The following is a 26,607-nucleotide window of genomic DNA, read 5'->3' as shown; positions in this document are numbered from 1 at the left end:
GCCACTCCCATTTACAGAAAAGGACACTGGCCCTACTCAAGCCCAAGTGACAATAGGGACCAGGGAGTAAAGACCAGAGCCCACCTCTCCCAGTTTCCGGTGGGTACCCTTCCCCTACCCACTGCCCAGAGGAAAGGTGACAGGCATGATGCCAGAGAGGAAATAGAGTGGACCAGGAACTAACACTTGAAGGCTGGAGATGGAGACAGACAGAGCCAGGAGCGAGGCTCTGTGTTCTTAGGGTACCAAAGTAAAGTCCTGGCTTGCCAGAGTCCCTGGGGTGGGGTGACAACAGGAAATGGACCTGCAAGAGGGTGGTCCAGACATCCCCAATCCCTTGTTCCTTGATGGGAGAGCCAAAGCCCAGCTCCCTGATTCATCTCTGTCCCCCAGCCTGTCCTGCCAGGTTTCGGGGAGAGATAGGGTTTGTCAGAGCCTCCTCATGGCTCTGCCACCCCCAGGGCTTCTGCACTGCCAGGGGAGTGGGGCTGGCCCAGTCTGTCTGGAAGATCCTGGGCCCTGGCTCCTCCTGGGTCTTTTCCCAGGCTACCTCGCCCCCTCTTCTCCCACGCACCATGCTCCCCCACCCAAGGCAACCGGCGCCAGCCCCACAGCCCATCATTAACCAACTCCATGTGGGGAGTCGGGGGGGGGGGAGCATTCAGCCAAGAGGATAACATGGGCAGTTTCTGTGACCCCAGAGCTGGGGGTGGAGGCGCCTGGGCTCAGACAGTAGCAATTAGCCCCTGACTGTGGGATCATAGGACATTATCACTCCTGCGAGTGAGTGGCCCCGCGGTAAGAGTGGAAGGAACACAGAGCCCCTGGAGTCATCCCAGAAGAAGCTCTGTCCCCAAGAGAATTCCCCAAGGCCTTCTCACCAGCAGAGGTCCCTGAACTGCAGGAGATGGGAAATGGACATGCTAACCACCGTGCAGGGCCAAGGCCAGGACATGTGCTCTGCCTTCTTGCTGTGCTTCCTCGGGGAGGGCTGGCTGGGCACTGGGACAAGAAACGGGACACTTCTATCTTCCTAGTGCCCTCTAAGCCAGGTCACCGTGGCCCTGTCCTGGGTGCGAAGGGGAGTTTGGAAGCGGGTGATGCAGCCTGGGAGCCAAGGAGCTCCTGAATTAATGGGGAACCCTGCCTGGGGCATAGATACGAGAAGGGACAAGTTCAAAGGGCTCCAGCAAACGCCCCGCCCTGATGGGTTCTTGCTGGCAGAATGATCAGGTCCAGATGACAGGTTGGCAAAACCTTCCAAGAGGCGATGACCCCAGAAAGGGAGTTCCCTGCTGGTCCCACTTCGCCAGCCTCCCTGAAGTGCTTCCTGCCTGGACTTCCTGAGAGGTGACATTTGGGAAGGAAGCCATGCTGAGGGGAGGGTCCCAAAGCTGTAAGTCACCTTGCTGACTCAGCAGGCTTTCGGGGGACCCTTCCCCCTCCCCACAGTGAGTCATTCCCACTTACACTTAGCTGTTTCTCACCACCGGAAGTCCTGTCCTGTCTGCCCGTTCCTGGAGGGGAGGGAGGGAGGGAGCGTGCCTAGAAAGCTCTGAAAGCAAAGGATATTGGTTTCAACTGGAGATGTACCTGTTGATAGAGAACTCAGCCAGCATGTGCAAGGCCCTGGGTTGGATTTCCAATACAGTCGCTGACCTAAACACACACACACACACACACACACACACACACACACACACACACGTCAGGGGGAGCGGGGGTTGATTTCTTCTAGCCAGGTGTCATGGTCATGGTAGCTCTCGCATGTAACTAATCCCACACCGGGCAGGAACCTTAGTCAAAAGGTTAAGACAGGAGAATAGCCATGACTTTGAGGCTAGCCTACGCTGCATAGTCTTGTTCTAGAGTAGCCTAGGCTACAGTGTGAGACTTTGTCTCACAACAAAGTAAAACCAAAAGAAGAAAGAGATGTTGTTTTGGAACAGGTCCTTGTCAGAGAGCCCAGCACCCGACACCTGTACACACACAGACTTATCCTCTCTCGTGGGCTAACACACTGCTCAAGCCACTGCTGGAGACCCTGGGGCAAGCTTCAGAAAATGAAGGCCTGGAGAAGATCTGCCCAGCCAGGTCAGGACACAGTGGTCCTCACGAAAGTACCCATTTACACCACCTTCTGAGCCCAGACCCAGCTTGCCCCGGACTTCTGAAGTCAAAAAGGGCAGGAGGAGAAGCTGCTGGTGTGGCCACGCCCGATGCGTGGGAACTCTCGCCACCCCCCTGCAGATCAGCTCCGTGGCAAGCAGGGCAGGGCCCTGGGGAGCAGGTTCGTCTGCCACAACTGAAGAGCCTTTGTGTTTTGTTGCTGAGTTTGGGCTTTTGCTGCCCTGTGACGTTGTGGGGGGCCGGTCCGATGCTCGCCTTGCCAGCTCAGCACTTCTGAGAAGCCAGGTTGCCCCAGCTGCCTCGCCTGTGCCCTGTTAAGGAAACTGAGGCAACAGAGCACAAGTCCCAGGGACCTGTGTCTTGGACCTTGACCATGTAGGGTGGTCAGGGAGGATCTAGGCAGTGATTAAGGGCAGGGCAGGGAAAGACTCACCGTGTACCCTAAGATGTAAGGAACCCTCTTCTGTGGGCGCAGGTTCCATGATTTCTGCACCCCCTGTCCTCTCTCTGCTCTTCACTCTTCCCACTGTGTCCATAATAGACTTCTGTAGGCACTCCAGCCTGAGCTCCCTAAATTCCATTCTGACCCTCAGTCACTGGACTCCAGCACAAGGCACCTATGAGTACTGTGGCTGGGTACTGTGTCATTTTCTAAGGTTTCCTAGGGTATCTCCCAGAAGGTCATCACCCAGAACAAGGACCCTAGGGAGATAGATTGAGCCAGACTCTTGTTTAAGGTAGGAATTACATTAGGCCAGGGAGCTTGCTAGTCTATGTCCTTGGGCAGATAACCCAACCCCTCTTGACCTAGTTAGTGCTAGGTTGCCTGATCCATTGAGCCCTGATGTGCTACTGTGTCATAAGCCCCAGGCTATAGTCTGCAGGGGAAGGGGGCTTTCTTATTGCCTGGGTAACCAGATCGTCAGTAGATTCCCCAAACCTTGGGGCTACCATGTCAGGCGTAATGTGGTTGACACAGCCCAAGGTCAAGCATGTCCCTATTTTTCCCATGGTAGCTAGACATCCGTTGAGTGACAGGATACAGACTCCGTACAGGTGCAGGAAATAGTAATGGGTTCAATTGCATGGTTCTATGCCATTGGGGTCCTCGTAGAAGTGCCCACCAGAGAGTCAGGAATGAGAACCATCTTGGTGTTCCAGAGGAAGGGGCCTGTAGCTCCCTGCACAGTGCCTAGTGCCAGGTAGATGATCAGGAAACATTTGTTGAATGAAGTCCTAGAAAGGGAGGCCTACTGCTTCACAGATAATGGTGATGATGATGATGATGACGACGATGAGGAGGGTGGCGGCAACCGACGTTGATTATTTATTTTGTGCTAATGCTGCTTTCTGAGTTTCCCGTGTATTCCTTCATTTCATCCTTACAATGGGGCAGGCATTAACTATTAGAATCCCCATTTTGCAGATGTACACCTTCAGTGTAAACCGAGTCACAGAGAGTTTAAGTCATTGGCCCACTGGAAGGCATGGAGACCAAACGCAAACTCATACTGCAGACTTCTCCCAGCCTCATTGTGCACCTCAAAAGAGGGTGCCAGGAAGGCCGTACAGAGCTTGGGAGCCACCCATGCCGTTTTCCAGACTGTGAAGCTGAAGCGGGCATGAGAAAACTGAGCGTACTCTAAGACCTCCCTTCCTGCCACCTGCCCCTGCAGGCACCCTATCCGTCCTGTTCCTCTTCTCAGGCTTTCCAGATGAGGCCTCAGAAGCCTACCCACCCAGCCCCTCCTCTCCATGTGCAGGAGTGAGCCCTTTTCCCTTTGGAAAGCCACCCAGTCTAAGAGCTGGATACTTAGATCTGATTTCACATGCTTAGTCCAAGCCAGGGAGCCCCGACAGACGCTTGGGAACCAGGGCCCTCAGGCTGGAGTGTTGAGGCGGGGCCTAATTTTGCTAAGCTTTCATCCCCTTTCAACTCCAGGACACTGAGGTCTTTACCCTCAATTCAGCAGGAGCCCCACATGCCACCCATGGACTACCTCCTAGGCTCTGTTAATAGCCAGCCAGCTAGGACAGAGGCCAAGAGTAAAAGTGAGCATGCCCACTACCGAGAGGTCCTCCATGTCCCCACCCAGCTCATCACAGGGCCAGAGAGGGCCAGGAATGCCTTTGTGTACGATGAAGGGATGCCAGGAATTTTCTCTCTACACAACCATGAAGCTGCTTCTGGAAGACCCCAGTGGAGAGAAAAATGGCCTCTATCCAGCATACACACATACACACACACACCTGCTTTGGCACAGAAACCTCCCCAACTTACATGGGGCATCAGCAGCAACCTCCCCCTTCTGGCACCCACTTAGCCCTGAAGGGTGAGGTCACTGCTTGGGAAACAGCATAGGAATATCAGCCTGTATACCAGGCCCCCCCCTCTGCCTGCCCCACTGCAGAAGGCATTAGAGGAGGTGGGGCAGTGGCGCTCAGTGGGCCATGTGTCTTTCCAGGCCCACCATACCTAGCACCAGGATTGTTCCTGATACCCATGCCCCTTCCCCCAACTCTCAAGTTGTGGCCCAAGCCCTCCCAACTGGCTTTTCCAGTTCTTGGCTTTATGTGGTGCAAGTTCCCCAATTATGCCCACATTCTCTCAGCTGCTGGGCAGCCTCCAGCAGGCTTGGGGAGTGGAGACCGGGGAGTATCAGGGAGCACCCATCTTTAGCCTGTCGGGGAGAATGGAGGAAATTAGTTGTTTGACAGCTGACCAGTCAGCAAGAGTGCGAGACCATCTGACCCACTGACCTCCTCTCAGGCTGCTTCTGGGTGGGGCGTGGGCTGGGCTGCCGTGCGACAGCTAGAGCCAGAAGGAAACAAGACCCAGGGCAGCCAGCCTGCTCCTTTACAGAGGCAAGGGACGTGACTGCCAGGGTCTCACAGGTAGGCAGATATTCAGCCCCCAACTATGTGCCGTACTTCCCCCCCCAGCTCCCCCAGCTTCCAACACCTCTGCTTGAGGTATCTGGGGCTACCAAGGGCCAGCTTGGGGGACGGAGGGGGGGGGCAGGAACACTCAATGTGCTTGTCAAGACTGTAGTGTGAATGGCAAAAAGAATGGGAATATGGATGAAATTCTCAATGCCAAGGGCATGGCTTGGGAAAGCCAGAAACATATGTCTTCAGCCTCTCTCTCTCTCTCTCTCTCTCTCTCTCTCTCTCTCTCTCTCTCTCTCTCTCTGTGTGTGTGTGTGTGTGTGTGTGTGTGTGTGTGTGTCTGTGTCTGTGTCTGTGTCTGTGTCTGTGTATGTGTATGTGTCTGTGTGTCTCTGTCTCTCCTTTCTTCCACATGCCTCCCAAGGTCTCACTATGCAATCCAGACTGGCCTTGAACTTAAGATCTTCTGACTCTGACTCCTGAATGCTAATATTACAAGCATGTCCCACCATGCCTGGATTAGCATGCATTTCCTAAGGACCTGCTGTGTACTAAGCCCCAAGATCCCACAGTCAATGTGATCCCTCGAAGAGTGGGATGGGGAGCAATGTGCTGAAGTGACCATGGGCTTTGGGACCTTCCCAGGAGCCCCTACTTCTCCATCATGCAGAGAAGGCAAGGGGAAGCCCCTGCTTCCCACTCTTGGATCCTTGGCCTCTTGAAGCCATCCTCCTGCCTCTGGGTCAGTAGAAGCTTGGTACTATTGATGGTACTCAGTAAACTGAAGATGTGGAATGTGAAGTACAGCAGTGTCGTCGCTCATCAGTGACAGGAAGCACATACAATCATGTGACAAAGATGCAGCCTTGGGGACTTGACAGACTCAGAGATAGACAGAAGTGGAGGGCAGAGCCTGGTCTGGGGTGGTTGTCTCGGGCTAGTGCCAAGGTAAGGAGGTGCAAAGGAAAGGACTTCCTAGATGTGGAGACTGGAGGGAACTTCCGCCTTGCCCCCAACTGCCCGCTGCTTCCTGGGAGTCTCTGTTCTCTTGGCTACCACTGCAGTTTGCCCAGCAATAAATATTTGCTACATTAGAGAAAAGGAAACACGGAAGCCTGCTGTGTAAGCCAGATGCTGAGCCAGGCTGGGCTTTGGGGACTCAGGAAGGGAAAGAATTCCCTGCAGGAGTTCACAGTCCATGAGAGAAGTCAGGTATGAACAGCCGTTTCTGAGACAGGGAGACCCGTACTGGGAGGAACCTGGAGGACCAGACCGCAGCTTCCTAACAGAAAGAATTGAGTGGGTTCCTCACAGGAGCTGAAAGGAAAGAGCTCTCTCACTGTGCATCCTCAGCATCTCCTTCAGTTCCTGCCCTCCACCCCCCTCTTATGCCCTTGGCTCCCCAGCAACGGGTAAAGTAGAGAAGACTGGATTATCTGGCTCATTTGTCAGATGAGGGAACCGAGGCCCAGGAAAGCTCCTAGCTAGAGCTCTTCTTGGAAGGCAGAGCTTTTGACCCTTAAAAAAAGAAAAGAAAGACAGCATTCTAGATATGGTGCCACCACCTACAGTCCTAATGTTCTGGAGGTTGAAGCCGGAAGGTTTGTCCAAGATCAGACTTGACCATTTAGCCAAAAACTGCCTCCAAAGACATCTTGGGAGGGCAAGGGGAGGCAGAGCTTAAACATAGCTCAGTAGTGGAAAACTTGCCAAGCATGTTGTCTCCATCCACAGAACTAGACAAAAGTGGGGAGACTAGAACCCGTGGATGTATGTTTACTAACATCAAACACTGACCTGTATCACTAAGGAAAAAGCAGATTTGAACAATCTGTACAGTATGATTCTGGTTTGTTTGGTTGGTTTTTTTGTTGTTGTTGTTGTTGTTGTTTTTGTTTTGTTTTAATATAGAGAGCTAGGAGATGGATCACTAGGCAAAGTGCTTGCTATAAAAGAATGAGGACTGTATTTAGGGTGCCCAACATGCACACAGATGCCAGATGTGGCCTGCCTAGGAGGTAAAGATGGGATCGCGGAAGCAAGCTGGCTAGCCAAATCAACACCACCTGGGTCCAACTGAGAGATCTTGACTGAAAATGTAAGACAGAGAAACTCATGCCTTTAACTCCAGCACTGAGGAGGCAGAGGCAAGCAGATCTCTGCAAATTCGAAGCCAGCCCGGTTAACACAGCAAATTCCAGGCCAGCTAGGAATACAGAGTACGACCCTGTCCAAAGAAAGATATGGTGGAACTCAATCAAGGAGGATACTTTAGCATCAACCTCAGATCCCCATGTGCATGCATAACACACATACACCTGCAAAAAAAAAAATAATAATACAGATAGTAGCCAGGCATAGTAGTGGCACACATGGAGAATCCCAGCACTCAGAAAGCTGAGACATCAGGCCGTGGTGGCATACGTCTTTAATTCCAGCACTCAGAAGCCAGAGGCAGGTGGATGTCTGTGAATTCAAGGCCAGCCTGGTCTACAGAGCGAGTTCCAGGATAGCCAGGGCTACACAGAGAAACCCTGTCTCCAGGGAGGGGAAGGGGAAGGAAGCTGAGACATGAAGATCATGAAATCAAGGCCATTCTGAACTACAAGTGAATGATGTCATTGTCTTCTTGGTATTTTTTTTTTTTCAAAATTATCTAGAGTATGAGATTTTAGTATTATTTATTTTATGTGTGTGTGTGTGCATATGCTGTGGTGGGTATGTGGCAGTCAGAGAACAATTTAAAGGGGTCTCTTCTTCCACTATGTGGATTCTGAGGATCAAATTTAGGTCATCATGCTTGGTGGCCAATGTCTTTACGCACTGAGCCATCTTAAGAGGCGATTTTTATATCAAGTAATTATTTAATTAATTTGGGGGGGATTGGAAAAGAGTTTCACTTGTATCTCAGGTTGCCCTGGAACTCACTATGTAACCAGGCTGCTCTCAAAGTCTTGTAGCAATCTTGCTGCTTAGCCTCCCAAGTGCTGGGGTTATAGGCACAAACCACCAGACCCAGTGATGATTTTTGTAAGAAGAATTATCAAAGTAATGACTGCTGTAGAAGCTAAGACCGTGGTAAAGAGAATGGTAGGGGTGGGCAGTAGTGCCTGGCACTGACCATTTCCTGTCTTCCCCTCTGCCAGGCGCTCACATGCAGGTGGTGCAGGTGAACGATTCCATGTATGGCTTCATCGGCACAGATGTGGTACTGCACTGTAGTTTTGCCAACCCACTGCCCAGTGTGAAGATTACCCAGGTCACATGGCAGAAGTCCACCAATGGCTCCAAGCAGAATATGGCCATCTACAACCCAACTATGGGTGTCTCTGTGCTGCCCCCCTACGAGAAGCGAGTGGAGTTCCTGCGACCCTCCTTCATCGACGGCACCATCCGCCTCTCCCGCCTGGAGCTGGAGGACGAGGGCATGTACATCTGTGAATTTGCCACCTTCCCTACAGGCAACCGTGAGAGCCAGCTCAACCTCACTGTGATGGGTAAGCTGCCCTGGGCCTCTTTCCTTTGCCTGTCTAGAGGGGTTGACCATCCTTAGCATGTGCCTCAGTGACCCCAGACACCCCTGTTGGGTTGGCATGCTCCCATAACTCCGTGTATAGTACCTCTCATTTGACTACCCAGACTGTCCACAATTCCCCAAGAATTGAGGGTGGGGCCTTAGCTTTGGGCAGGGACAGTATTTAGGTTGGAGCCCCCACCAAGGGACATTGTGTTGGGGACTAGAACGCTTTAAACACCAAAATAAGGAAGAAAGATGCTTGGTTTGAGCATGCCAAGACCCTAAGAAGCCTAAAAACAGGACTGTTTGTGCAGCAAGAAGGATTGATTGGCATGAGGAACTTCCCGAGAGAAATTCTGGGAAGGGCTTTGGCAAGGGTGACAGGCAACTTCAACTGATGCCATGGTGTTGTGCCCACAGCCAAACCCACCAACTGGATCGAGGGTACCCAGGCAGTGCTTCGAGCCAGGAAGGGACAGGATGACAAGGTCCTGGTGGCCACCTGCACCTCAGCCAATGGGAAGCCTCCCAGTGTGGTGTCCTGGGAAACACGGCTAAAGGGCGAGGCAGAGTACCAGGAGATCCGGAACCCCAACGGCACAGTGACAGTCATCAGCCGTTACCGCTTGGTGCCCAGCCGGGAAGCCCACCGACAGTCCCTGGCTTGCATTGTCAACTATCACCTGGACCGCTTCAGGGAGAGCCTCACACTCAACGTGCAGTGTGAGCCGGGGCCGGGGGGCCCTTCCCACCCACTGCCACCTGCCCTCCTCTTCTGTCCCCTAGTCCTTCCCTGCTGCTGCTGCTTCCTCCTCCAAGATGCTGCAGCTCTCCCTCCCTCTCCCTCTGTCGCCCCTCCCTCCTTCCAACCTTCCTTTCCCCTTGCGGCTTCTGCTCTGAGGTCTTGTAATGCCGACTAGCTGCTCCCGTGTCCTCACGTGTCCTCACCGTCTCCCTTCCTTAGCTGTTCCTTCCACCCCTTCCCTGCCTGCTCCCCTGACCTCACCCTCTTCCAAAACCCTCCCTTGCCCCACAGATGAACCTGAGGTGACCATTGAAGGCTTTGATGGCAACTGGTACCTGCAGCGGACAGACGTGAAGCTTACGTGCAAAGCGGATGCTAACCCCCCAGCCACCGAGTACCACTGGACCACGTGAGTGCTGTAGGCTGGCCCATCCCCTGAGAATACCCTTTGCTGGACCACACACTGGGAGTAGGGAGGATTAGAATCTAGCCTCCGATTTTTCTGTGGGGGTTAGTTTAAGAGATCTCACATATACACACATGCTATGTACACACACCTCTGCATTTGAGTGCTAGGATTTGGGACTAATAACCCTGCCAGCGGGGGTTTCCCTCATGACCTGCTTCCCTTCACTCACTAATAAAGGATTTTGTCGTTTCCCTTTGGTGACTCATCCCACCCCAGTCCCCATTATTTATTTTATCAAAGTGTCCCCTGGGAAGCTGGTGTTCTGGAACACCCTAGGCTTTCTTTGTTCCTAGTCCTTCTGTATAGCAGCCCCAGGTTCTCTGGGTGGAGGCAGCAGTGGACCCCCCATGTCCCACCGTCCCATTCTTGGCTTTTACCGGCTGATTCTTGACCTTCAGAGGGGAACATATCCCCTCTAGCCAACTCGAACATATCTCAAGCCGTTATTCTTTTCACAGAAAACTAGGTGGGAAGCTAAGAAAGTTGACATGGGTGGCCAGAAGACAGCAGCTAAGAGTGCATCTAAACCATTGTCTAGGGAGTAGAGGACCCTGGCAGGCCCTCCCTGGCAGCCTGAATTTCTAGGCACAAAACTGCTAACCTGAAGGTGAGGGTGGACAGAACCTGCTTGCCAGTCGGCCCCGTAGCCAGAGCAGCCGCTGGCTTAACTGAGGTGCAGCTAACCAGGGAGGGAGGAAGGTCTTCTGTACTAGGCAAACTCCCAGGATATCCCCCTCGTGACAACACCTTGAGACATGCCCAGCAATGGCAAGGTGATGAGTAGGTGCTCAGCCGTGCCTGTTTCCCCCACTAAGGGGAACTGGGGTCAGGCCCCCGGTGTCTCTGTTGTCAACCCACTACCAAGGAGACGAAGGACCAACAAGACCCAGGAGCAGTAGGACGAGCACTCTCCTGAAGCCTACGGAGCCAGCTGCCCTCCACTCTGCTGCTTCCTAGCTGTGTGCCCGGGGGCCTTGAATCTCGGGTTTCATCTGTTAATGTGGGAGTGGTCCCCACCTGCCTTGAATACATTTCAGTGGCGTGATGACCAAGCACGACGATGGTCCAAGCCTTGTCATCTCAGCACCAGAGAGGTCCGGTCAGGATTGCTGCCAGTTCAGCGCCTACCTGGGCTACATAACAAAACCCTGTCTAACACAGAAGAGAAAAAAAAATCATGAATTACTGAATAATAGAAAACGGAGATGCAAGACATTATTATTGTGACTATTTTCCCTCCATCTCAAACAGACCCTAATACATGCACTCAGCAAAGGGGCTGGTAGATAGCACTAGAGCCCAGCGGATGCCCCGGGAGCTGAGTCGTCATAAACCTTGACTGTGTCTCCCAATACCTACAGGTTGAATGGCTCCCTCCCCAAGGGTGTGGAGGCCCAGAACAGAACCCTCTTCTTCCGAGGACCCATCAACTACAGCCTGGCAGGAACCTACATCTGTGAGGCCACCAACCCCATTGGTACCCGCTCCGGCCAGGTGGAGGTCAATATCACAGGTAGGAACCTTCCTGCTCCCCTGCCGCTCCGCATCTCCGGGTTCCTCCGTAGCTGCGCCCGCTGCTTTCTTTGCACCTGGTGGGAAGTTTGTGTCCCCCACCCCACCACCCCGCCCCCATTGCTTCTCTGCAGCTCAGGCCATGGTTCTTTCTTTACATTTTTCTCTTTGCTTTATAGGGCTGTAGGGTACAGTCAGAGTGACCTTTGCCGGGGGAGGGGGAGGGGGGGCAGGAAGTGTTGTTTTCAGCAATGGCTGAACGCTTGCACCAGGGAGTCATGCTAGCTTACTAGCATGGATTTGGGTCTACAGGCAGAGCTCATGTCCTCCGAGTTTCTGCAGCTGGAGTTGAGGAAACCTATAGGGCTGCAGGGCGAGGCTGGCCTCAAGCGGACCACAAGACAGACAGTAGAGTAGGCCTGGAGTGAGCGAGCACCCGGAAGGCACTGGATACTTAGGTCTCGAGACCGAGTGGCTCTCCTCCCCGGTATTTCTCTGTGATCACGCGAGGGGTGAGTCCATCAGGGAAAATGGATGCTGTGATGTTCCACAGGGAGACTTCACCCGGGATGTGACCTGAGCAGGCCTCATCTGTAAATTGGGGGTAGGGTGACCCGCCTTGAAGGAAGGGTTGTTGCCCAATGACACATAATGTAGGTCACATAACCTAGCACAACTCAGTCTGCCAGTAAGTGGCCAAGGCTCTGTGATTATTGTCGTGACCTCCGTCGCTATCATCGTCATTAACAGTGGCATCAAAACAAATGCACCAAGGAGTAAATTGCCACCAAACAACTTCAAAAGGGGGGGGGGTGTTTTTAATATCAAACCCAAGCCAGTTGCCGAGTGAGACAGGGACACAAAGAGCCTCCCAAAACAGGAAAGGACATCCCACTGCCACCAAAGGAGACAGGATGTCATATGCACAAAGTGACCTCGAGCTTCCGGGAAACTAGGCAGTGGTAACAGATGCTAGCTAGACACAGGTTTGGGGGAGCCCTGAGGATGTGCTGGCTCTGAGAGCGAGCCGTCATCCTTCATCCATGGGTGCTTTCCAAACACACCTGCACAAAGAGCAGCTGGAGCCATCCACACTGACCTGTCCTTGGGGCTTCCTGTCACCTAGGAGCAAGAGGGTGTGGTCACTTACTATTTTCCTCAACGCCCTGCCCCCGACTCTGAGAATGTCTAAAGTCGAGGTGCCAGGGTTGGAGCCTGCTAACAGCCAAGGGGCCCTGCTGGGATAGGATTTGGGAATTCCTATCGGGTGACAGACAGACAAGCAGAGGAGGACTGCGGCACACTTCTCCCTTCTGGAACGACTTGGAGGCACATAAGGGTCCTGAGCGCTGGCCCTGAGGCGGTGGGGTTGATGAGGAAATGCACAGCTGCCTCCTATGAGGAGTCATCATAACGGGTGTGGTGAGCAGTGTCACTTGAGGGCCAGGAATGAGTCCGTGTAAGGACTTCTTGGCTGTGTGGCCTTGAATAAGTTCTTTACCTCTCAGCACCTCAGCTTCCCGATCTGTAATGTGGAGGAGGTAGTCCGACTTACATCCCATTGTCCATCTGTCCATGGAGTACTCCCTCCAACAGGGACACCAAATCCACCACAGCATCCCACGGTGCCACCCAGGAACTCTGGGGAAATGGCTGATTGGAAATTTGGAGGAAGTAGGGCACCCCAAAGCATTCTCTCATTGATGCTACCTCTCAGCATGAGACTGACCAGAGACTAGCCTCAGAGTCACAGGAAGGTGCATCCTCCCTTCCCCAAAAGCCCAGGAGTAAAGGTGCTGGTCTTGAGTAAGGGCTGCTCTGTGGGGCTCAGGTGCAGGAGCAGAGAGGACGAGGAGGAGGAGGAGGAAGAGACTAGTCATGGGGAGGAAGCTGTGGTGGGTACCCAGTACCTGTTGTGGGACCTGTGGTCAGGTCTATCTAGGTGGTGGTGTGTGCTTGGCTGTACGTAACTTCTGGAGTTCAAGGACAGGTGGTCTAAAGCCACCCAGAGCTCCAGTTGGAAAAGGGTCATACCATGCCAGCTCTGTTGCTGGCAAATTAGCCAGAAGCCAAGAGCCAAACAAGCATGGCATTCCTTGATCTCCTGATGGGCTCAGGAGCTGTGGGTCAGCCCTCCCCACCAGGGAGTAGCGTTCAGCCTTTCTGAAGGACTCAGCCAGATGTTCTAAGCCTTCTCTAAGTGGCAGATGACCTCATCACCCTTCTCCCCACATCAGCAAGTGGCCTCTGCAATCTCTGGGAACCACCCCAAGGGGCACAGCTGGGCCCTGTGCTCCCAACCTCACTGGTCTGAAGGCAATGCATGAGTGAGAGGGATAAGTGGAAATTTAATATTTCATCCTGACCATCCTTTCAGGTAATAATAGCTTTGCCCTGGGCACATCTGGAGAGTGGAATGAAGAGCAGCTGGGGTGGGGTAGGCAGGGGGCGCACATGGAAGGTGAGGAGCTGCAATGGTGGGGGAAGGGGAGATGAAGAAGGACCCGAGAGCCTCGAAGGCTCATGGTGAAGCAGCTGGAGGTTTGACTGTGTTCAGATTGCTGCATGGTGGCACCAGGACACTAGTTAGTTAGTCACTGTCACAGTGAATGACCCCTGGTGTGAAATAGGCCCAAGCTATGGCCATAGGGATAAGAAAGCTGAAGAAACAACCTAGTGGAATTTGTGGGTGCATTTAACAGCGTCTGGACACTCAAAGAAGCACATTTCCAAGGCCCTCGTGCTGAGAAGCAATTTCGAAGTGTTGGGTCAGTGGTCCCACAACATAGTGTACCTACCTTCTTTTACGAGGGCTAACCCTAAGGGTGGGGAGAGATCCAGGGGCCTTGACCAAATAGGGTATAGCTTTCAGCCCTAAGGGTGTTAGGAGGAAAGTGGCGGATTGGCCTGTTGCCACTCCCAAGAGCAGGGCAGGGAAGCCACTCAAGCTCAGTGTGTCTGTCCCAACTCTTACTTTCAGTGAAGTCTAGGCTCATCCCATGGGCATGCCAGTTGGGCCAGTTCTTTGGACCAAGGATGGTGGGCCTTCACAGGGAGTGTCTCCGCAGGTGTGCATGCCTAGACACGAGTGTGGGTGTGTTCTTCTGTAAGCATGTGTCAGCCCGTGTGAGCAGGCAAGCCACGGTCTGCATGCTGAGCATGCAAATGGAAGCCTGGGCTATGCTGAGGGCAAATGTGACTGACGGTCTCCAAGCCAGCAAATGGCAGTGCGTTTGGGAGTATGAGGATGCAGCTGAGTCCATACCTCTGGGAGTTCCTCTCCCAGCTTGCAGGAGCCTTGTTAGACAATGGAGGAGCTATACACAGCTGCTACAGCTACAGGAAGACAGCAGGGCTTCTCAGAGTATGACCCCAGCTTTCCCACTCTCCCTCTGGCTGGCCTCATTGCATGCTGGGAAATGTAGTTCTCACAACTTCCTGGCCTGGTCGAATGTAGGTCGTTTCCTGCCTGCTGAAACCTTCAGCATTGGTTGTGGAAGTAAGCCCAGACATTCTCTTTGACCTTAGATCAATCTAGTTCTAGACTATAAACCCTAACTCCAGTTCACCTCATATCTATCCAAAGCCCCCGACACTGGGCCACACATCTTACTCTGGAAACTAGGGACCCAGAATGAGAAGTCGCATTGCTCTGAGGTCCTGCCCATTCAGGTTCCCCGAGGGAAGCCTGAAACCCTTCAGAAGCAGGGCCAGGTGGGCCACTGTGTAAAAGGACCTGAGAGACACCGGCTGGGCCCCCAGCAACAAGAGCAAATGACGCCAGTGCTACCTAGATGTAGCCCTGTGTTTCTGCCTCTAACCCAGAGACAGAGGTTGCTGGCCGACTGTGACAAGTGGAGGGGTGGAGGAGAGGGGCGGGATGCCCCTTTCCTCCGGTCGGCAGGTGGATAAGTTCCCATAGCCATCCCTTCCTTCTGTCTCCCTCACGTGATGCTTGTATTTTGACATCTTAGCTATCCCTCTGCACTCCACAGACCTGACGCTAAAGCAGGCTAAATAACGTGGGTTCTCTTTGGTCCCAAAAGGGACCACAGGAACAGTAAACCTGTGTTAGAGGACCTGGGCTAGGGAGGTCAGAGGTAGAGAACCAAGTATAATCTGTCCCTAAACCACTGTTCTCCTCCTAACCCTGACTCCTATAAAATGAGGTCCCCGGGGTGTCCCAGGCCCACTTCATCTGTGGACGGAATGCTTTTCACTGCCTGGAGTAAGCCTCACCTTTAAGACAGAGCCATGGCATGAGAGAATATGTTCTTTTACCCAACAAAGATTTCTTTGCCATGTGAGCTAGGCATTTGGGATAAATAAGTGAGTAAAACAGACCAAACTCCATCCTTACGGGGTCCAGAAGGTGATATAGGAAAAAAGTGAGAGAAGGTGAGAGAAAAGTCGCTGTGCTGGAGATGAGGGCCTTGTACATTTCAGTTTTAAAGGTGCTGGGTGGGGAAAGTGTTCATGAGTAGGTAATGTTCAAGCCAAGCCCTGAAGGAGGTGATGGCATGAAGCTCCAGTCCGTAGCAAAGAGGTCTCAACCTTCAAGAAAGCAGGGCAAGATGGTGTCAGAGGTAAGGCAGGGCACAGGTCATGGAGAACATTCTAGATTCTGTGGCTTTGGGTTTTCTCTGGGAGTAAAACAGTCATTAGGAGCTCTGGGCAGGGTAGCGATGGGATGTGACTTAGGCTTTAACGGGCTCTTGCTGGCTGCCGCATCAAATACAGTCCGCAGAAGCAAAGGGTGTAAGCAGTTAGGTATCGATAGCAATAAATAATCCCGGTGAAAGATGGTGGTGTCTTGGGTGAAGGTGGTTGGGATGGAGTGGCAAGAAGTGGCTAGATTCTAGATTTATTTCAAAATATAATTTACAGAGTAGTTGGGGACACCAACCATTCTCATCAGACAGATGATACAGCAAACCCTGTCATCCTGTGATTAGTGGGGCCAGAAAATCCAATCTAGCTGAGTTAAATGTAAGAGCACGGTATTTTTCATTGGTTCTTTGCTGGGAAAGCAGGAAAGTAACCGTGGTGGGGCTTAGGTTATGCATAGCGGTCACACTGCAGTGAGTCAGCCCCAGAAGATGAGTGGCTACTTCCCTCATCCCGACTGAAAGGAGAACCAGAACCAACCGGCTAATCCTAATTTGCGTTTATTAGCAATGAATTTGTAATTAATACATTGGAATCTGAGATAGTCTAAAATAGAGTGAAGGGTGCTGGTGCTGGCAGGGTGTGGGGTGTAAGCAAAGGCTTACTTGTTTGCTCGTGATTAGGGACTCACTTGAAGCCAGGTCTGGGAAGCTGAAGCCAAAGGATCATAGGTTCAAGGCCAGCCTGAGAAACTTAGTGAGACCCTATCTCAAAAAATGAAGTAAAAGAGAACTAAAAATATATAGCCTGGTGGTAGAGTACTTGCTAGTTTGTGCCAGGCTCTATGTTAATCCTTAGTAACACACACACACACACACAGAGAGAGAGAGAGAGAGAGAGAGAGAGAGAGAGAGAGAGAGAGAGAGAAGAGAGAACCCACTTAGATAGCAAGTATAATGTGTTAATCAGCTTGCTGTTACTATCATAAAATACCTAGGATAAAGAGGAAAGGTTCACACACCTTTGACCCCAGCACTTGAGAGGCAGAGGCTGGCAGATCTCTGTGAGTTCAAGGCCAACACAGTGAGGTCCAGAACAGCCAGGACTACATAGTAAGACCGTTGTCTCGGTGGGGGTGCGGGGAGGGGGGGGATTCAGTCTAGCATACTGTGTCAAAAGTTGCAGTCCATAGTTGTTTGACATAGACTTTAGGGCCTGTGATGAAACAACATCATGGAAAGATTATGAGGTAGAGTAGCTCATTCACTCTGTGGAAGCCAGCACACAGACAAGGGACAGGGTCCCCATATCCCTTTCAAGGACACCCCTCCCCCCCCAATGACTGGACTTCCTCCCGCCAGGCTCCAGCTCTAAAGGTACCACCACCTCCCAGTAGTGCCATGAGCGAGCAACCAAGCCTTGAGCACCCGGGCCTTTGGTGGGGACAGCAGTGAAGGTGTGTGACAGAGGCCTGGCACGCCAGGTGCTAAGACCCAGCAGGCCATGGGGAGTTGCTGCTGGTCATTGAGATAGAGAGTGGCTGTGACTTTACAGTGGGAATTAACCTGCGGATGGTGGGTGAGGCAACTAAGAGGGAGAGACCCAGTGAAGGCGAGAGGCCCAAGAACCTTCTTCACACAGCAGAACCCAGAGAGGAACGGTGACCTATCAGGCGGGAGTCAGAGTAGACAAATGTTGGTGGCGGTGGGAGCCCAGGGAAGGACTGGTGAGTGGAGAGAATGAGGAAGGGTGGACAGCCGCCATGTTGGAACAGGTGGGATTTGAGTTGGTGATTCCAGAAGTTTCTCGACTCCGTAACCTTAACGTTAGTTCCCCGGGATGGTCCCATGGGCAGGAAGATGGGGTCAGGCTCCAGGAAACTGGGAAATACTCCATCCTGTATCTATCTCTCTCTCATAGTCCAGGGTATGGGAGAAGGTGAAGGGCTCCCGTGTGTCATCTAAGCCAATGCTTTTCTAAGTGTTTGTCCTACTGTTTCTTTGCTGAGCTCCGAGTCAATGGCTCAAGGTTCCATGGGGCACACTTTGGAAAATTGTATCCCAGAGACCTTCAGAGATTCAGTTCTGCAGCTGAGCGAGAACTGTGTACTTGAAGTGGCTTGGGAAGCCAGGGGGATCACAGTTAAGTCATGAAATGGAGATGAGCTCTGTTGTGAGCAAAGATAAGGGACAAAGGTCCAAAGACAAAGCTCCACTGGGAAGGCTGGAGAAAGCCCAGCAGTGCAGGTGGTTCCAGAACACTGAGGAGGGAAAGCCGCGGACCCAGGAGTTCTCGTCTCAGCAGGCTAGGGGCACAGTTCAAAGCAGCAGGCAGGTCCTTCCGTATGGATACCTCGATTACTATCTTGGCCTCTCTGAGACCATACCATCCTTCGAGACTGGGCCAAGTCCAGCCTCCAGGAAGCCTTTTCTAAGTGCATACCACAGCGTTCTCTTTCTCCTGCACTCCTGAGCACTTCCCTGCCAGCTCCCTCGATGTCTGCTGCTGCTGCTGCTGCTGCTGCTGCTGCTGCGACTCCAAGCATGTCATTTGGTTCCGTAGCAATGCTGTGACTAGAAAGAAAGATACTTTCTATTTTTTTTTATTTGCTAACTGAATAAGGAAGTAGACAGGTGAGGGTGGGCCAGGAGTGGTGGTGATCTGTAACCTCAACGCTCAGGAGGCTGAGACAGGAAGATCTCAAGTTCAAAGCCAGCCTGGGCTGGTGGGGCCTTGTTTGAAACCAACCAAGCAAAGAAAGGCATGGAGGCAGATGTAGAGGATCAGATCTGAGGAGAACTGAAGTGGAGGAGGTAGGCTGAGAGTACAGATGTGCAAAGTACTCCCTTCCTAAGGGGCAGTGAGCAGATGGGACCCAGGAAACCAAGAGGAGCTTGAGACTGCTCCCAGAGAGTGTTGCAGAGATGGGCAGTCAAGACAGATGTCAGTAAACATTTATGGACCAGCTCCTCTGTGACCTGCACTGAGGACACAGGAGTGACAATCAGGGAACCAAGTCCTCCTGGCTTGCGCTCCAGCTCCAGGCTTAGGAAGCCTCTGGGTGGCCACAGCTCAGCCATGTGATCTCAGGCAAGTGCCCCCGCCCCCTTAGGGGCCCCTGTGTTTTCACTAGCCTTTCCAGCCCGAGCCACAGGAAAGCCTTTCCCCCATGCAGAACCTCCGCCCTGCTCCTGCCTGCTTGCCAGCAGCACCCCACACACTCACATGGGGCCCATGGGAGGAGTGTGATTCCGATGGAGTGAGTGATGCTGAGTCAGGGAGTGAGCTGGCTGCAGCGGGTTCCCAGGAGCAGACACACACACACACACACACACGGGCACACACACACACACACACACACACACACACACACACGGGCACACACACACACACACACACACACACACACACGGGCACAGACAGACCCAGTACCTTGGCCTTGGCCCTCCTGGGCCAGGCTGGAGAGAGCACTGGATAGCAGCAGCCTTCCAGGCTTGCCCTGAGTCTGCACCCCAGCTCCTTACCAAGACCAGTCATGGTCTCCGGTGCCACCCTGTGGTAGTGCTGGGAACTCTGTGTCTCCCTGTGTCTTGCCCTGGGACCTCTTGGCCTCTGGCCTGGCCTGGCTTCATCCTCTCCCATCCGCCTCCCAGGCCTGGGAGAGAAAAGAAAAAAGAGACAACAGGGTTGTCAAAAAAGTCATCCACCTAATGACTCTCTTCCTTCCACCCTCTTAGTCTTTTCCCCACCTTTATTACCTTTTATTTCTACTCTGTCCACATTTTGACTTTCCTTTTTCTCTTTTCTTTTCTTTCTTTTTTTTTTTGAGACAGTTTTACTCTATAGCCCAAACTGGCCTTGAACTTACAGCCGTCCCCCTACCTTAGTCTCTCAAATCCTGAAATTACAGGAATGAGCCATTACGCCTGGCTCAGTCTGTCCTCATTATGCGCTCTGCATCTCTTTGTGTACACTTCGTTGTGCCTGGCGAGGCCTGTGGGCCATGAAACATGCTCGTACATGTATATGTTCCTGGTCTGTAAACGACATGTGGGCCTCTACAACCTCTTTCTGCCTGCACTGACTTTGTGCCTACCATCTGTCCCTTTTGGTGTCTCAACCCTGTACTCCAAGCTGGCAATCCCAACAGGTCTCCACCTTGCCCTGCAGGGCCAGCCCACAACCAAGAGTCACAGCCCTGGTTTGTAGCACACTGGCAGATGACTGGCCCTCACAGGGTATCTACTGAGTCAAAACTTGGAAATCCATGTTCTGTGCATCCGGGAGGTAAAAGAAATCAGTCCTTGCGGATCTCTGTGAGTTCAAGGCCAGCCTGGGCTACCAAGTGAGTTCCAGGAAAGGCACAAAGCTACACAAGAAACCCTGTCTCGAAAAACCAAAAAAAAAAAAAAGAAAAAGAAAAAGAAAGAAAGAAAAGAAATCAGTCCTGGAATTCCTACTAGACATGGTGTTGGGACAGTGGCATCTCCATGTCAGGCAAAGGGACACTGGTGATGTGCACAGGGTTTATATGCAAAACAAACAAAAAGCAGCAATGTTCTATCTGATTGGCTAAGTAGCTCTGGGTAAGTTAACCTCCCTAGCGGTCTCCTGCATTGAATAGACATGAGCAGCAGACTACCCTTGGAGGGTGGTGACAGTGAGGGGCACACAGTTGGGTACATGCAGATGTGCTTCTGCACCATGATGGGATAAAACAGGATGGACACTATCTACCTCCAGGGATGGTCAGGATGGGAAGGTTGGGTGCTCTGGGTACTCTAGCTGCCTCTCTCTCCTCTCTCCTGCCTTTTTCTAGCTCCCAATGCTGCAGCTGGCATGACCTCAGGGAGGTGGGGTGCTAGGAACCTCTGGAACCAGGACTGCTCAAACGTGGGGTGTGGACATCCTGTCCTGGGCCTTTCCCTCCCCTGCCTCCCTACACCCCGTCCGAAGAGCAGACACTGACACTGCCCCTCCATCTCTTTTCCTCACCCAGAATTCCCCTACACCCCGTCTCCTGAACATGGGCGGCGTTCCGGGCAGGTGCCCACAGCCATCATTGGGGGCGTGGCAGGGAGTGTCCTGCTGGTGCTGATTGTGGTTGGAGGGATCGTAGTGGCCCTGCGCCGGCGCCGGCACACCTTCAAGGGCGACTACAGCACCAAGAAACACGTATACGGCAATGGCTACAGCAAGGCAGGAATCCCCCAGCATCACCCGCCCATGGCACAGAACCTGCAGTACCCGGATGACTCAGATGATGAAAAGAAGGCCGGCCCACTGGGCGGGAGCAGCTATGAGGAGGAAGAAGAGGAGGAGGGCGGTGGAGGGGGCGAACGCAAGGTGGGCGGACCCCACCCCAAATATGACGAGGACGCCAAACGGCCCTACTTCACTGTGGATGAAGCTGAGGCCCGTCAGGACGGCTATGGGGACCGGACTCTGGGCTACCAGTATGACCCCGAACAGCTGGACTTGGCTGAGAACATGGTTTCTCAGAACGATGGGTCTTTCATTTCCAAGAAGGAGTGGTACGTGTAGCCCCGCCTTCTGGAGCCTCTGTCTGTACCCACTTCTCCCTGGCCCCCACCCGCACGACCCCTGCCCGCCCCCACAGCCCACTGCCCCAGGAGCTCGACAGAGACTTGACCAGCTGCCCTCAACCAGCCCCAAACTCCTGGGGAGCCAGGGGAGCTCAGGGCAGACCCCACTTGGCTTCGTTTTTTTATTTCCTCCCTCCCTCTCCCGCCCTTCCCCACGGTGTTGTGTTCGACTGTGACTTGGGTGTTGCTGTGTCTCTCCTTTAAGGACCCCATCCACTGCCCTCTGTGCAGGGAGCCCTGTTCTTGTCTTGTGTCCTCGGGCATCCCTCCAGGGTTTAGGGAGCCAGTCTTCTCCTATCCCCCAACACTGGAATTTGTTTGTGTTCTCTTCCCTGGGGACGGAGGGCCGAGGGGGCTTCAGGATGAAGAACACCCTCACCCCACCCCCATATGCTGCTCCTCTTCCCAGAGAGAAGTCACTCGATGTCCCCCGACTCTAAGCTGATGCAGTCAGTGCACCTAAGAGGTTTTAGGGGAGTTCTCCATGGTGCCCAGGGGAGTCTTGTCTGTGAAACAATGGAGCTGAGGTTCCTCCTGGGGTCCTGGGCAGTGTGTTTTCCTGGTGAGGGTGGCTTTATGTTTTCTTTTTTTTTCCTTCTGGCCTACAAAATGAGGTTGGCCTAGCTCTCATATCATATATCCCTAGTCTCTACTCTACACAGTGGGTGACCCCGGGTGGACTCTACCCACGGTTCCTGTACGCCTCCACCAACACATGCACACACACACACACACACACACACACACACACACACTCACACACACACACCCCGCTGCGTCTATACCAGTCTCCCACAGTGCTCTCACGCCTTGCCCAGGCTAACCACTGCCCCAGGCCCTACCCTCTGCTCCGGCTCTCACTTCTTCCCAGCTCAGGGAAGTCCACAGAAGTGTCCAGAGACAGCTAGGATGGACCACCCAGCTGCTGCCGCCCTAAGATTTTGGGGTAGCTCCAACCTTTCAGACAGTGTGCACGTTTCTCGGATTTCTCTTTATCTGTCAAGAGCTCACAACGCTTGACTCTTCTGGAAAGCCGGGGCTGGGACCTCAGGAAAGAATTTGAGGCAAAGAAGTATTTATATGGCGAGGGCAGCCTCGTGGAAGCTCTGCAAGCATTCTGGTGACTGAAGGGGACTGCTAATGTCTCACACAGGAAGGCCAGCATACATGTCACAGGTCTCCAAGAAAAGGAGCCTGCTGCTTGACTACAGTCCGACCCCCTACTCAGTTTCTCCTGGTGCCATACTGAGATGAGGGGGACCGTGGAAGGGCCCGCCTTTGCATGCAGACTCCCTCTTTGAATGGGACTCTGGCTTCTTCAGCCATCTGGAGTTGGGCTTTCCCTTGAGTGCACGGAGAAAAGCCCCCTCCCAGCCCTCTGTCCCGAAGCTCAAAGTGCCTCAGTTTTTCCATCTGTGCCCCCCAGACTCCCCACATTCTAAATGGGCATGCCTATGCCCTGGGGTAGGCAACGTGGGCTGCAAGAGCCTTGGGGCCCGCCTGCTAGGACCTCCGCTAACAGCCCAAGGCGACGCTCTGAGGGATAGCAAGTGTGGGGGGAGAGGGAGGCAGACCATTCTGTGCCCCACGGGCACTGACCCACCCTGCCATAGGCTTCCTAAGGGAGCCCCGGTCCTCAACCCGCACCCCTCCCTGGTGCTGCTATTGAATTCCCAGGCCAAGCGCCATCTCTGGCACCCCTCAGCCCCCCAGCTGGGGCCCTTTGGCCAGGCCCTCACTGCCCTAGTCCCAGCCCAGGCTGCCCAGTAGCCACGTAGCAGAAGTCTGAAGCCATGCTAGCCCTGTGGCGGCTCTCCCCTCTTGCCATTTGGGGATACTGGATGGGGTGGAGTTCGGGGAAGAAAATTCTGGGGCCTTTCTAGCCACAGGGCGGAGGAAGATGGAGGAGCTGGGCTGCTTCTCCCAGCAGTATTAATGTCCCTCCTGTGTCTCATTTCCCCCCTCCTCATGCCCATTCTGGCCCCTCTGCTTGGTCCCCTTAACCCCCAAGGCAGGAGGCGGGAGCTTGACTGCCCCATAGAGGCGTTTCTGTCCCTATGGAACCATAAGACTGAAAGGACTCACCCTCCTGCCTGTCCCGAACCTTTCACTGTCACCCCCCCACACCCCACCCCCACACCCCCGTTGTTCCTTATTTTGTGACGGATTGAGGAGGCCCTGGGCCCGGACAAAGCACCTAAGCTCCCCTTAAGACACCTGCACGCCTTCCCCACCCCCCCCCAAGCAAAGCACAATTTATGGGGTCCATGCAGCAGGATCCCAGCTGTGGCACCTGCTACCAGGCAGCTGCCACCTGGGCTAAGAGAGGAAGTGAGGCAGGAGTCAGTAGCTGGGCCTAAAGAGGACAGGCTTTCCTTGCCCTGTGTGTGGGTGGGGGGGGGGGCAGACAGGGGCTACATCCCGCTAACAGTGGAAGACCCAGAGCAGCAGAGCGGAGGGCATCCAGCCTCACCGCCACGCCCCCACCCCAAGCTGAGCACCTGCCTTACTGCACAGGGAATAAACTTGGTGTGTTAACTGTGCCAAGGCCTCTCGGGTCGTCGTGTCTGCTGCCCCCGGACTCCTGTGTCCCTACAGATTTTGATATTTGTTCTGAAGTCCAACCACCCTCTTGAGTCTCTTTTGCCCAGACGGACCTGGAAAGAACAGAGCAGAACACAATCAGTGAACACATGCCTAGCACACTGGCACACACACGCCTTCCACAGACCAAGCACAGGTGTGTGTGTGTGTGTGTGTGTGTGTGTGTGTGTGTGTGTGTGTGTGTGTGTGTGTGCGCGCAAGTACACACACGAGGAGTGAGAAGCCCTCACTCATGCTCAGGCCCGAGACAGATGGACGGGGGCCCAAGCCCTGGGAAGGTGCCCCTCTGCCAGCCACCCCCGTGTGCCCCAGCTACTGGTGCAATAACTTTCCTGCTGCCCTCAAGGTGGGAGAATCAGGACTCCTGTCGGGGGCGGGGGGGCACTCCTCTGAGCCCAGCAGACACTGCATTCCATTTCCTGGGAGGAGGGGGGGTGCTCCCAGGCCTCTGGGGGTCCAGGTAGAGACATCCCCAAGCCTGACTGCCAACTGAAACACCCTCTCCTGGTGAGGGCAAGTGGCTGAAGTTGACCTGGGCCAGAGATACCCAGAGGTGAGGAATCCGGTCTGGCGGATGCTGCTTTCTGACCCTGGCTGTGAGGAATAGGCTTGGGGGCGGGGGTGAGTCTTGTTTTTGTTTTTGTTTTGACAAATGGAAACAAAATCCAGGGGAAGCTGCCACGCTCACCCACCGCTGAGTGTGGCCAGCTTCCTTTGCTTCAGTTTCTTGTCACTGTTCTCCTCTTTGGTCCTGGGGACAGCCCAGCAGATTCTCCTGGTTCTGACCTGGGGAGGGGGGATGTCCCACCCCCTTTTACTTGTATTAAAAAAAAGATGGGTTGAAAATGTACTGAGAAAAAAAATGTACTTTTTTATAAATAAAGTGTTTAAAACAAGCTCATTTGCCTCATATCACTGAAGTGGGTGTGGGCAAAGCTGGAGAAGGAGACACAAGCCAGACATCATCGGAGAGGACGAAGGAACACTACAGATAACCAGAGCACCTGATCCCGTGGCAAGGACTCATTGGGGTGCCCCACCAGCCACCTTGCAGGCATTCCTGGTTGAGTGCCTGCCGGCTGCTGTGGAACCATCCTTCCATGAGAAAATGTGAGCTGGGCAGAGCAGTAGGGTACAGGGGGATGGCTGGCGTCTGCTGGCCAGGGCCAAGGCATGTCGGGGCTGGGGGGGGGGGCGCGTCAAGAGAGGGATGACAGAAATACACAGCTGGGAAGGCCTGCTCTGGCTAGAGCCACAGGCAGCCCCTGTTCCTGGTTGGTCCCCTCTTGCTTGGAATCCTGTTCCTCCCTGCCGGGTCCCCTATGGCTCTGAGAAGAAAACCCCTGCAGTGGAGCACCTGTATGTTAGATCCCCAGAGATCCCTCCTCTGTTCTGAGGATGTAGCACAGCCCTGACCCCCAACAGCTCTCCCAGGTCCCAGTCTTACCCCTGCCCTCCCAGGGGGCTGGTTGGGGGAAGCTCTTCAGGTTCCTCCATCCCCTCCTCCTTCCCATGCCAGCAACATCTGCTTCCCATCTCCTGGGCTGGAATGCAGGGCAAATCAACCCTGAGGGTGGGAGGACAGGGGCTTCAGGGGTTGCCCCCTCCTACTCACACCGGTGGCATCTCGTTTCACTGAGATCCACACCACAGAGCCTTGGGCTCTAGAGAGGGCAGGGACCATAGAAGCCAAGACAGCTGCTTAGCAAGCTCTCAGAGCCACATGGGAGCAAGGCCACCTCCTAAGATTAGGTCCCCTAAGAAAGGCAGAATCCAGCATGAACGAGGAGCCCGCAGCTGTTGGCAGCTGGCTGAGCCCCTCGCTGGAAGGCTAAACCAAGGCACCCAGGACAGACAGAGCTGTGTTTAGATGTTGATATTCGAATGAGATGCAAATTGGTTGTCTAAGCGGTTATTTCCTCAGTTTTTCAGGCTGTCTGTTTAAGTTAATTTTTAATTTGTGCGAGCAATAAATGCTTAATTACATTATTAATATATTGAAAGAGAGCAGTGGACAGAACATCCTAATTGGCATTTAACTAGAGCGTTCCGGCAAATTAGCCAAGACTTTCTCCGGCTTCGAGGAAGGAGGGCAAGCCAATTAGTCTCAGGCACAGCCTCTGTGGGTGGAGCATTGCACTAGTGAAGCCAGACCCACACCTTCCCCAGGCCTGAGGCAGGTTGCCCAACTCAGGATACCAGCATCCACTCTCACTTCCTAGTTTAGTTAGGCTTAGGAGAGACTTCCTGCTCATGAGGCCATGGCTCCTTCTTCTGTCCAAACCCTTGACCCTGTGCCTCACCCCAGACAGAGCAGGGAACCCAAGGCTGGACGGCCTAAAGCAGTCCCAGCCTGAGTAGGGCTAAGTCGGCCTCCTGCATGCCACCATTACCCGCTCCCAGCTGGTACCCTGTTCTCTAGAAACCATTCTCTGATCAAGTTTCCTGCTGTGTGACTAAGGGAATAAACTTGATGTTCGGGATTTGTATATTTGCTCGCATTATTTCACCTAGGTCTACTAGTCTG

The 26,607-nt window shown here is 53.5% G+C and overlaps 1 protein-coding gene across 1 annotated transcript in view; it reads left to right on the top strand.

Moving 5' to 3' along the window:
• Nectin1 (nectin cell adhesion molecule 1) overlaps nucleotides 1-24,019 on the top strand; it is a 62,657-nt gene extending 38,638 nt beyond the window's left edge. Inside the window, exons 2-6 of the mRNA XM_028866321.2 lie at nucleotides 8,166-8,516; nucleotides 8,957-9,259; nucleotides 9,573-9,690; nucleotides 11,112-11,263; nucleotides 20,870-24,019. Coding sequence (XP_028722154.1) covers nucleotides 8,166-8,516; nucleotides 8,957-9,259; nucleotides 9,573-9,690; nucleotides 11,112-11,263; nucleotides 20,870-21,414 — 1,469 coding nt within the window. The 3' untranslated portion in view covers nucleotides 21,415-24,019. The remainder of the gene's footprint in view (nucleotides 1-8,165; nucleotides 8,517-8,956; nucleotides 9,260-9,572; nucleotides 9,691-11,111; nucleotides 11,264-20,869) is intronic.
• The last annotated feature ends 2,588 nt before the right edge of the window (nucleotides 24,020-26,607 follow it).

This window comes from Peromyscus leucopus, chromosome 7 (assembly GCF_004664715.2).
Source record: "Peromyscus leucopus breed LL Stock chromosome 7, UCI_PerLeu_2.1, whole genome shotgun sequence".
NCBI classification, from domain to species: Eukaryota; Metazoa; Chordata; class Mammalia; order Rodentia; family Cricetidae; genus Peromyscus; species Peromyscus leucopus.
This window is presented reverse-complemented; position numbering and strand designations above follow the sequence as displayed.